Genomic DNA, 12500 nt, shown 5'->3' with positions numbered 1-12500 from the left:
GCTAGGATGAAACAGGTGAGAAGAGTGCAACAGAGGGGTGAGGGTGTATTACTAGACGAGCTGAAATCGGCAGGGAAGTGGGGGCAGGCCGGGTACATCTACAAACGAGTTATGGGTAAGCCAACGAGAAAGAGAGAGGGAGGGTAGAGGGGATGGCAGGTGGGAGTGTGGCATTTGTATGTGAATGTGCATCCGAAAGCATATATTTCATAATCGTATTAAACTTCGTGTTATATTGTGGTGGTTTATAATGTGTGGTATCATAAACAATGGATATGTGACCCTTTTCCGCGTATCACTCGCTTTTAGCCGCCAGGGAACGCATTGTAGCCATATACGAGAGAGAGAGAGAGAGAGACAGAGAGAGAGAGAGAGAGAGAGGAGAGGAGAGAGAGAGAGAGGAGAGGATAAGGGGGGGGAGAGACAGACAGACAGAGAAAGAGATAGGAGGGAGGGGGGAGGGAAGGAGGGAGAGAGAGAGAGAGAGAGAGAGAGAGAGAGATGGAGAGAGAGATATATATAGTGGAATGGAAAGTAAGTGTGGCGCAAAGGAGGTTGGGGGAGTGAGGGGCTGGGGGTAGGGGTTGGAAGGCAGGTGATGTTCAAAGCGGGAGGGGATAACAGCAAGGCGATGATGGAGGAAATCAATCATTTCGAAACTTCCGCCACGTGTTCCAGCACCGCTATCGGCTTCTCTCTTGCTGCACGTGCCGATCAATGATGTCTGGGGAAAAAAATATTATATCATCTCCCAGCCACCCCCACATCCCCCTCCATCTCCCCAAACGAAAAAGCAACCCTGTTCTTTTAATCACTCTTTTTTGTTCTCCCAGTCTACAATTTTACCTGCTTCAGACTTCATATTTTCGCCCGAAACCCAAAAAACAAAAAAACAAAAAAAAAAAAAAAAAAAAAAATAATAATCCACAGAAAGGTGCAGTAGAGTGCGAAAAGACCAGGACGTGAACAGGTAGCAAGGAAAGAATGGAGAGCAGTGAGAGAGATACAGAGAGAGAGAGAGAGAGAGAGAGAGAAGGAGAGGATAACAGAGGAAGGAAGAGAGGAGAGGTGATGGAAGCATGGAATGGAATGAAAACAGACTGAAAGAAAGACGGACAAAGGGATAAAGACGGACAGAGAGTCCATCACTTCAGCCTTCAACACACCCACATCACACATCATCTCAAAAAGCCTTTAGGAAACGCTTGGAAACGAATCTAAACATGTGATCAAAGCACGGGACAGAAAATGGGAAAACAGAAACTGAGGGTGGAAATCAATGGACGGGGAAAGAGGGGGGTCGGGTGTGTGTGTGTGTGTGTGTGTGTGTGTGTGTGTGTGTGTTGGTAGGGAAGGGGGGGGGGGGAGGGGCGGGCATTATGGGCATCAACGCTTGCCGAACTTGGGAAGGGATCTGTTCCAGAACAGCTGCCGGCTTACCTGTTGTTGTTTTTTTCTGCACTTGCCGCTCAGTCCCAAGACCACCACCCCCCTCCTTCTCTTTCTCTCTCTCTCTCCCAGCATTTTTTACTATCTAATCAACGCGCATCGGAAAAGACACTACCAAGGTGGGGCAACAAAACAAACATTTGGGAAGACGGAGAAAAAGGAGAGATGGGGATAGGAAGGAGAGAGAGAGAGAGAGAGAGAGAGAGAGAGAGACAAATAGAGAAACAGAGAGACAGAGAGAGAGAGAGAGAGAGAGAGAGAGAGAGAGAGAGAGAGAGAGAGAGAGTTCAATTTATCTTAATTTATTGTTTAACTCTTACAGACATTTACCAGTGATATATTGTTCGTCTTACTTCGGTCTTATCAGAAACACTTCATTGTGTATAGATAATTCAAACAGGCAATCAGCTTCAAAACCTAAATATTATGCGTATTTTGTGCTATGATCAGACAGTACTAAAATCCATCGACGAACTTTTTGTCAATCCTTTAAGTCATGAATACCCCCAGAAAATGAGCTTCACCAAACGCCATTTTATGCCACCTCCAATGTTCTATCCATACCACATAGCTACGAGGCAGTGCGAGGTGCCTGAAGCAAATGCAAGGATAGATAAAACAGAGACTGAAATACACACGAAACTATCTTGTCCATCTTGTCTGTCTGTCTCCCCTACTCGCTTTCTTGTTTTTTTCGCCTGTTGAACTGCAGTCCATAACCATCCTTTTGCAAACATTTAAATGAGGTTACGTTACTATTACTTCATCATCGCCATCATCATCATCATCACTATTGCTGTTATCATCATCATCATTATCATTGTCAGCAGCAGCAGCAGCAGCATTATTATCACTATCATCATAATCTTCTTCACCATTGTTATCGTTTTAGTAGTCTCATCATCATCTTTATCATTATCAACATTTTATTAGCATCATCATCACCATGCCATCATCATCGTCACCACCATAATCAACAGTATTACTAACGTCGTCAGCGTCATCGCCATTCCACCACCACCACCACCACCAATAAAGTAAATAAATAAATAAGTAAATAAATTTTTAAAAAAAGATTCACCACTCACTCTGCACGTAGAGGGCCTCCTTGACCACGATCCAGCCGTAGCCATAGACGGTCTCGCCGGCAAAGTAGGTAGCGGTGGGGTTGTTGAAGACAATCTGAAACTTCTCCACTTTGTCCATCCTCAGGGGAGCAGCTCTGCGACAGAGACAGGGAGGGAGAAAAAAAAGAGATGTAAATGGAAGATAATGGATCCACACAGAAAACGTGATGGACGGGATCGCTGATGAGTGCATGATTCGAGTGATTGGTGTCGTGTTGCTGAGAGAGGGAGAGATCTAAGAGATTGGGGACGGCAGGGTGGAAGTGGGGAGGGAGAGTAAAGAAGAGGGGGAGTGAGGGGAGAGACTGGATGGGATGGAGGGAAAGAGAAAGAAAGGGATGGGGGACAGAGATATTGGAGCAGGATGAGGAAACCAGAAAATTGGTTGCTTTTCTTTTTTAACACATAGAGGTCGATGTCTGTATGTGCGCGCGCGCGCGCGCGCGCGTGTGTGTGTGTGTGTGTGTGTGTGTGTGTGTGTGTGTGTGTGTGTGTGTGTGTGTGTGTGTGTGTGTGTGTGTGTGTGTGTGTGTGTGTGTGTGTGCGCCAAAGATTTTATCGAATAACAACCTTTATTGCTCTCTCTCTCTCTCTCTCTCTCTCTCTCTCTCTCTCTCTCCCACAAATGATACCAATTTACAGTTCTGAGCTTCTCAACGGATCAGTCTCAGATTTCGAGTTCAGTGACCAGCTCCTCACTTCCCATAAATCATCCTGCTGTTCGGTCTTAAGATTAATAAACTCAACTCGGATCAACGGCTGGGGGTAGAACAGCTGAGACTCCTCCCACCATCACCACCTTCCCTCGCTCGACAGCTGCGGGAGACGATGCAGTCTTTAAGTTTCTTTTTTTGTGCATGCAAAGTCCAATGTATACCAAGCACCCATAAGTCCTCTGAGTATACACACACACACACACACACACACACACACACACACACAGTCATACGTTTGCGCATTAAGGACTTGTGGACTTAGACCATAGTACGACCTTTACACAAGTACCCAGAACAAAAAGAATTACAGAAACCGGTCAGGCACCGGTCACGATCGAACGTTACGATGTGTCGAGAACAAAAGGAAATCAGCCCACAGTTCTGGTGTGTGTGTGTGTGTGTGTGTGTGTGTGTTTTGTTTTGTTTTTTCTTTTGTGTCACACTCACAGGGATTAAGTTGTACCTAACGTCCTGCAATGATTGATTAACACTCAGCACTTGACCACAAAAAAGTGATCTGCGTGCATTTTAATCAACAAAACACAAGACAGAGAAGGGTCCTTTTTGTCTCCATACACTACAAAATGTATCAATCAATGTTACATTACAAAACTTGCCAATCAATCAATCAATCAATCGGTATCACATAATGTTATTCATGATTGTATCTTTCTTCTTCTTTTTCTTTAGAACTCTAGCAAGGCACACATATACCACAGAATCAAACCACAAGCTGATCTTCCAATCTAATTTAACCACCAACAGCAAAAAACCCAACCCAAACCAAAAAACAAAACAAACGAAAAAAAAATTTCCTCACAAAGGGAACTGTAATCCTAAAACCACCGTACTGATAATTGCACTTGGCATCAAACAGTATGGCAGCAATCAACAATGTATGCATCCCTTCGCTAAATCCTACACGAGGAATCTACACGGCCACACGTAGCACACTCTCACATGGAAGAAATATGCCCCTCCCCCCCCCTCCCCGCCTTCCCCCCCCCCTCCCCTCCGCCCCCTTCCTTCAAGAAACCGAACCCAACCAACCACTTCTCTCTCGGTTCCAAAAGCCGTAAAGTTTTCTCTTCCGACCCCGCTGCCGTGGGCTGGGCCCCCTTGATTAAGAAGATTAGAGATGATCTAATGATCTCTCTGGCCCCCTTTCCGCACGCCTACACCCGCTAATCTCCTTTGATCCTATACTGGTCACAAATCAGCGGCTGCCAGCGTCTGACGTCTCTGGCAGGGTCATCCCTCTGACAGCCCCTAATAAGATCCAAACGCCTCCCCCCACCCCTCCCACAACCACGGAAAGGACGAAAGCGGGCGCAAAGGAAAGGAGAGGGGTAGGAATGGAGGTTGAGAGGTGGAGGCCTGAGGTTCGTCCAGACTCCCGGGAAAGAAAAGCGATGTTCTCGTTTTCACTGTTGTGAACAAGAGCCGGATTTTTACCCTTCCTCCACGACCGTCCAAGACGGCGAGTGAATGTCACAGACGGTAGTCCCTCGGGGCCACAAGTCTGTTGCAAAGACTCCGTTCGACCGATGTTTTCTGCCAAGGAGCGAACGTGTGGTACAACACACATCTTTTAGCAAAGACTGGAAAAAATCCCAAAGTTTTAAAGGGCGAAGGCTCCTTTTTAGAGCCAGCTTGTCAACAGACCTAGTATGATTTCCCAGTCAGTAGGAAATAACTTCAATGAAACAACTCAAGGCGGTGTTAAAGTATTATGTATTGCAATCACTTCCCTTTTTCTCATAATCCGCTTTTAAATAGGATACTTAATTGTGAAAGACACATCATTTTCCATTTTCTCATAACCCGCTTTTAAATAGGATACTTAATTGTGAAAGACAAATCATTAATTTTTCCATTTTCTCACAATCCACTTTTAAATAGGATACTTAATTATGAAAGACAAACTTAATTTCGAAATGGAAGGTTTGGGGACGTCGGACATCACCTTAAACACATAATTAAAGAGAAATCAGCGTCGGAACTAAAAAGTTCGATTCGTCACTGTCAGGTCCCCTTGAGGTCACCGAACTAGATAATACACTGCTGTTGACTCACTTCAGTGATGTTCAGTGATGTCTGTTCAGACACAATATACTCTTCACACACACAACAAACGACAACAACCCTTTACTCACTATACCAGACTGCAGCCCACGCCTCCGACGACAGACACCGGAGACTGAACTCAACCAAGGCATGGACGCAGGTGAGAAGTTGAAAACCAGTCACTAAGACAGCATGGTATGAAGAACCACATTATACTTAACCCCTTTTTATTCCTTAATTTATTTTATCAGCTGCTGCTGACGATGATAATGAAGAACGCAAAGCTTGTGAGACCACGCGACAGACTGTAACATATTCTGGCACGAAACCTTTAGATACCTGCAATGCTGATTAAGAAATTTGAGCAACAGTCTCAAATGCGCATCCAGAAGTCGATGACACTCGATGTGTGGTGGAGGTATTTTTCCCTGTTGAGCCCGAGCCACACTCACTCTTGGGCAGAGGCCGTTCAGGGCAGAAAAATAACAATCATCTACTTCCGATGGGTAACGTTACCAAACCTCCAAGTCGTCAGCCTGTGATGCTAACCAAGGCCGCAAACATGTATAATCTTACCAGGAGTTTCAGATGGGAAAAAGCGACTTAAACTCGTCGTAACTGGCACTGAGACGGCTTCGATTTTCATACAACTGACACACTCCCTGTTCCAACTACAATGGTAAAATGTAGGGCTGAAAGCGACTTCAACCCGACATTGGGGGCTAGGCGGAATGGGGCCAATTTAATTAGGGTACCTGGGGACAGAGACCGGGAAAGCGAACGAAAATGGTCACGCAAGGTTTTGGGGGCAGCTTGTGATTTAATCTGATTTGGAGGGCAGACCTGGCGGATGGAGAAAGGTAGTTACAACACAATTCTCCTTGGTTTTGTGCTTGGTTGTCTGTAACTTTGAGGCAGGCCCCAAGTCAATGATCGCGTAATTCCTCTCTCTGTTTTCAACAAGTAAAAGCGAGAGGGAAACCAGACACACATACAGAGAGAGAGAGAGAGGAGATGTTTACAACTTTCCTATAGATAATCATGTATCATGAATACTGTTTTCATCCCCATAAGAGACTGAAGCATACTATCTTCAGAAAGAGAGCTTCGAGTAAAACAAAATTTTTGTTTACCCATTTGTACAAGTCTCCAATGGTGTGATTCGTGAAGTTAGCGGGGTATCCACACAATCCGTCAAGGCGACAATGTAAGGAAACAGTTTACAACCAAACCTCTGTCCAGTGAAACACCTTCAGTATACAGAAGTGACTGACTGTTTCAGTTCCGCCACAGCTGGTGCAGAGGGTGGTTAACAGCTGATTAATCTATATTATACCTACCACACTGCAGGGTACAGATCACGTCCGTGTGTAAACTAACACCTTGCTGATAGGTACTTTGGCCCAGCATTGTAGACAGGTGTTAACTGCTGGAAGCTCGATACCCTTGTTCATGTCCGCGGGGTTTGGTGGACGAGTCTTGAGAACGTTCTCTGGTGGGTCATGATGGAAGGGGGCTATGCCCAAAGGAGTACTGTAATCACGTGTTTTTCTTTTATAGTCAAATAATTCCTTGGGTCTGGCCTTATCGACAACCTCTAACACACAGCCCCATTAAAAGCTGGACCGCAGCAAAAGCAGTGGCAGCAGTAGCATCAGAAACAGTCTTAGTAAATCTTATTGTCATAGTATCAGCAACAAGAGCAGCCTTTCTTTTTTCCAAGATACTTTACCAACAGCCGGACGTCCGCTCTGAAATCGACACTGTGTCCCATCACCAGTACTGTACCATATGTCCATTCTGCAGCAGCCCCGAAGTGTGGACCACATCAGTGGCTCATTAACACTTCGCTGGTGGGGGAATCATTCCCGGTCAGTCGGGTGTTAATTAGCTAATGGCGTTTCGCTGTTCTGGGTCAGACCTCTGTCTATGGGGACATCTTTCCAACCCCCGCGAGATCAGAGGTAACAGCTTCTCAGACCCTCCTATCAGTGGCCTTAACCTTAACCCTGGTGGCTTGAGAAATGACCGCAACTGGTAAATGCTGTTCGTTCAGTCATTTCATAATATCATTCATTTATTTATTCGTTTCTGGCGGGTTTATTTTACCGTTCGGTACAACAAATAGCGCAGCAGCAGCTAAATTTTCCTTCTTTGGTGGTGAGCTGATTGTTTCGTGGTTCGCACCCGTCTGGGGCTTTGTTTCCACGAGATGCATAACTGCATCCATGTGACGTCTTGTGATGTGTGTTTTCCTCTGTGGTACGCCGGGAAGGGTTGTTTGGTTCAGCTGGCTGCATAAGTTCATTTTCTTCGCCTGCAATGCCTATCATAATTGGGGTCCTTTATCACAGCCACCTGACTTTGCTCCGTCACAGAACAAACAGCTGATTGGCATGAATGGGCTCGGTTTGGAAGAACGGAGTTTAATCATATGTGGTTAGACACTGTCTGTGGAGACCAGTGTGATCGTGTGGACAACTGAACATAGGCAGAAAATCTCATTCCTTCTCTGTCATTCTTAGGCGTTCTATATGGAAAGGGAAGGAGTGGGTGAAAATAAATGAGCAACTTAAAGCACTTTTTTGTCGGTGTGCTTGTGTCAGATGAAGTCTTGTATTTATTTCGTCGTGTGGTTTCCATTTGAGAAAGGGACGCCACAACTCTTTCACCTTTGACCAAAGGCACTTTCCTTCCCGTGAGAAATCAAAATTTCAAAGGCAGACTAAACTATCCACAATCAGACCGTTTCCTCTTCACGGAATGCATGACGACGCTGCATGTAAAGGTTCTGGATAATTGGATGTTATTGCAGTCCACAGATACAAAAGAAAAAAAGGCCCGGCGGTAACGATAAGAAAGCTATAATCGAGCAATGGCGTTACAAAAAACAAACAAACAAACAAAAAACCCCAGAAACAAACAAACAAAAACAAAACAAAAACAAAAAAAACTTTGAGAAGTGTCGAACAACTATTTGGAAACAAAACCAACCTGTTTCAACGAGTTATCTGCAGCACAGCATCTACACAGGCCACGCTTTCTGCCTTGATGTGTGGCGTGTATGGCGTGTACGATAGAGCGGACGACCAGGAGTGTGTCCGGGGTTCACAGCGACAGATAAGATGAAAGGAAATTGATTGCCAGCAGTTCCCCCAAGTGCAGTGTTCCCCCAAGTGCAGTGTAACGTCAGCTCTAGCACAATCTGTGCACCGCGAACCTTCTCACCAGTTCCTTTACACCTTGCTGAATCAAGGTTTTTCGCCGCTGGCTATGACAGGTGTTGAGTTAAAACGACTGGTGTTTGGATGAACGGGGTCATGGCTCCAGAGCTGGGCTGTGTGGTGGGGATGCACACCTATAGGTGCGATACCTTTCCACGCCCCACGAGGCGATGAAAAAAAGATGTCTCAGAACAAGTTCCCGAACTACCGAACTGCTATGGGTCCAAGCAGTAAGAGCTGATGAGCGGAAGCAAGAGTAGCTGTTTTAACAGTAGAAGTCAAAGACGTATCATTTTGGGACCATGGTCTATGTTCCTACAATCATTTTTTTGGTAGGCCTATGTCCTCCCAGGTCAGTCCCCCACCCCCTCCGTTCTATGTATGTTTCATTATACATGCACTTTTAGGTGGAGGTTAGTAGTGGTCAAAACCGATGAAAAGGTACAAATATTGATTCATGAGAGTAATCATAATGCTTGATGTTAACAACGCAACAAAGCTTTAGAGTAGTGAAAAGTACTGGTTAGTGAATAGCCAAACTGGGTAACGAAGTCATAGTTTTTGTATAAACATAATAAAATACCGCATTCTAAAAACATTTCGGTTGTTGTCAGTTGCGGTCAGAAATGATCAGCGGATATGAGCAGAAGTCAGTAAACGACCAAATGATGTTAAGAAGTCCTAACAGTGCATAAGTCACAAAGTAATACATTCTGAACAGTTATAAATAGGTTAGTTATGATCAGTTGAGGCTAGCAGTGATCAGTTTGTGGTCAAAAACCAACCAACATATCATAATACTGCAAAAACAAAACTAAACACAGCAGTCTTAACACGTTTGCGTAGAGGTCTGCAGTTGCAATTAGTGGTCAGAAATGGTCAGCAGTAGTCAGCAAGTGGCCAACTATTTTCAGTAAATCCTAATACTGCATAACAATCACAAAAGATAGGTATGCGATAAATGTCAGTGGCCAGTAGTGGTCAGGCAGCGGTCAAAAGCCTTCCAAAACACACTGCACAGATGTGACAAAATAATGCAATCTGTGCTTTAGAGTCGTGGTTAATCGCGGTCTGGAGTGGCCACAGTTCTGGTTGAACAGACCTGGAGAACACACAGGGATGACCTCATCAATGTTGCACATCCATGTAAAATGAAGAGAATTCGATCTGCTGTGTCTGCCTGTTAACCTGTGTATGTCGTCCTAAGTTTGTTTTCGTCGTATAAGTTGTGCGTGACCGCAGTTCTTAAGCCGTCAAGGTGGAATGTGGAACACTGGCTTCTTGTGATGTCGTCTATGTCTGAGGTGTATTTGCTTCATGAACGAATCACAGCCAAGTCCAACAGAAATTTACGAAGAAGCAATGTCTCCATCAATTTCTCCGCGCTTGTGTTCGTGACACTCGTTGCTGAGACACTGCTGAAAGCTCAACGTAAAGAACGGTGCCGGTCCGAAAGTGGATGTGGGCAATGTTTCTATTCCGTTTTCTTTATTTTCCTGTAGTATCAATCTTCATTTTGAGTCAATTTCAAGCAAGGAACAAATCTGCGTGAAGAGTCTGCCGTATGTTTCGGAGTGAGTTAATCATTTACCCAGTCATGCAAAATCATCTTGGCATCTAACTTCAAAACGGTCATCAGCTACTGTGGCAAGCACTGAGTCAACCACAGGTACGCCCGTTTCAGGTCTATCGGTTCGTTTATTCTCTGCCGCAATGGAGCTTCGTCATCGCTTGTTTTTGTTTCTGTTGCAGTCGTCTTCTGATTACATTCCATTCGACATAGTGATGGGTAATGACGACGTTAAAAAGGTCCTCCAACTGTGTGTGTGTGTGTGTGTGTGTGTGTGTGTGTGAAAGGGAAAGCACGTATCATGACCACAATAAGCCCAGCGCTTTTTAACGTGTTTTTTTTCCCCCTTTTCTACATCAAAGTGGGACATGATTTTCTGGCAAAGAGGCATACTTGATTGAAGGGGGCGGGAGGACGGGGATCGGGTGTCCCCCACCCCCCCCCACCCCCCCAAAAAAAGGAAAGGGAAAAAAAAACTTTAAAAGACATGGAACCGAACATCCGCTCTGAAAATAGAATTCTATCCTATCACACATGCCACCGCACCGTAAAAACACCAGCTCCACCCTACTCACTGTCGGGTGAGACCCATCACCAAGTAATTAACACCTTACTGCCTGATCTGTCCTATCTACTTGCTCGGGTAGACGTTAATTAACTGGCGGCTTTTCTCTGCACTGGGTCAAGCCTTTGGGTGTGGATGTGGGAGAAAGGGTGGAGAGGCTGAAGAAGCTTAACAGGCCGCTCCGGAATGAGATTGTTCATTTCCGGTTGCGCCAAAAAGGAAGGTGCTCCTTCACAAAGCTGCGCAAGGAGAAACCTTAGATGTCACGATAACGACCCATACGCTCTTCGGATCATTTCAGGCGTCTCTCTCTCTCTCTAATTACACACGCGCACGCACACACGCGCACATACACATACACACACACACACACATACACATTCACTAACAGTATGACATGGAAACCGACGATCTATCAACATTGAAATATCCAAAATAGTCTAGCTCAATCAGTCAATGTTCAGATGTACAGGCATCTTCACAAAATAGCGTTTCATGTGTGACCTATAAACTATAGTGATGTATCGCGCTTTCGTCTTTCTTCTTGGCACTTCTACTATAATATGCACTTACTGACTGGAACGTTGATACAAGTGGGTTTTTTTTTTTGTTTGTTTGTTTGGTTTTTTTTGTTTGTTTTTTTCAGTGTTCACTAATCCCATAATGCTCACATTGATCAGTTCCTCTCTTCCAGACACCGAAGCTCATTTACTGAAATATCTAATGGTTTATGTACACTGAAACTGCGTTCGTTTTTGTTTGGTATGTGTGTGTGTGTGTGTGTGTGTGTGTGTGTGTGTGTGTGTGCGCGCGCGCGCGCGCGCGCGCGTGTGTGTGTATATGTATGTGTGTGTGTTCCCCCCCGCCCCCTCACGCATTAGCTGACTGGTGAGAATATTCTCGTCACTTAGGTTGCATAGCTTTCCCTTGCCCTTGCTCCATCTTCCCCTAAATCCCAAGTCCACCAGACCAACCGAAACACATACACTGGCAAAGCCGTATCAGATTACTCTTATCGCCCACGTCACTTCTTACCCTAACACACAGAGAGAGAGAGAGAGAGAGAGAGAGAGAGAGCAAGAAAGCAAGTAAGCTAAGTCAACATAAGCGAAGTTTGAGCAATGCACGCAAACAGTACACAATGGTGACTGAATTCAGTAGCTGTACATGTCGTTTCCCTGTTAAACATAAACGCCTCCGGTCTGTAATTTCCTTGTTTCTGGTTTCACGTGCAGCCCTTGGTCTTAGGCGCTACAAAGCACTACAAGATCTATTATACCGGAGTGATCGGCCTCTTTTAGGTTTCGTTAAACTTACAGAGTCAACTGAACAGTCGCGAATCGCCCGAATAAATGCACTCTTTTGCAACCACGGGACAAACACAGACCTCTGAGACGACAACTCTGTTATTTGAAAAGAAGTATCGAAACATTTCGTCTCAGCATATGTGGGCCACAAAAGCACTGCTAAATGTAATGACGAACAGTTTAGCGTAAAGCGTGGGATCCACAAACGTTTCTTTTCAAGCTGGACCTTTTTTTTAAAGCAAGGTCACAAAGGACCTGCTAATCGACACTCGCTATTTCCCACGGGAAAAAAAAAAGTTTCAAGGACCAAACCTGGGAAACAGCAGGTTTACGGCATGTGCACATGCATGAAATGTGCACCACTGACATGAATTCCCACATTATCTGAACATCAAAGCTGAACAATATATTACACAGACCCAGCTACATATTTTATTGAACGATAACGATATTCAACATGTTATGACGGGAAACC

The 12500-nt window shown here is 44.9% G+C and overlaps 1 protein-coding gene across 2 annotated transcripts in view; it reads right to left on the bottom strand.

Annotated features, from left to right (window-relative positions):
* LOC143283331 (arrestin domain-containing protein 3-like) overlaps window positions 1-12500 on the bottom strand; it is a 202283-nt gene that overhangs the window by 60551 nt on the left and 129232 nt on the right. For both annotated transcript variants that reach the window (XM_076589530.1, XM_076589531.1), the window contains one exon: window positions 2538-2671. In XM_076589530.1, coding sequence (XP_076445645.1) covers window positions 2538-2671 — 134 coding nt within the window. The remainder of the gene's footprint in view (window positions 1-2537; window positions 2672-12500) is intronic.

This window comes from Babylonia areolata, chromosome 6, assembly GCF_041734735.1.
Source record: "Babylonia areolata isolate BAREFJ2019XMU chromosome 6, ASM4173473v1, whole genome shotgun sequence".
Taxonomy (NCBI): Eukaryota; Metazoa; Mollusca; class Gastropoda; order Neogastropoda; family Buccinidae; genus Babylonia; species Babylonia areolata.
This window is presented reverse-complemented; position numbering and strand designations above follow the sequence as displayed.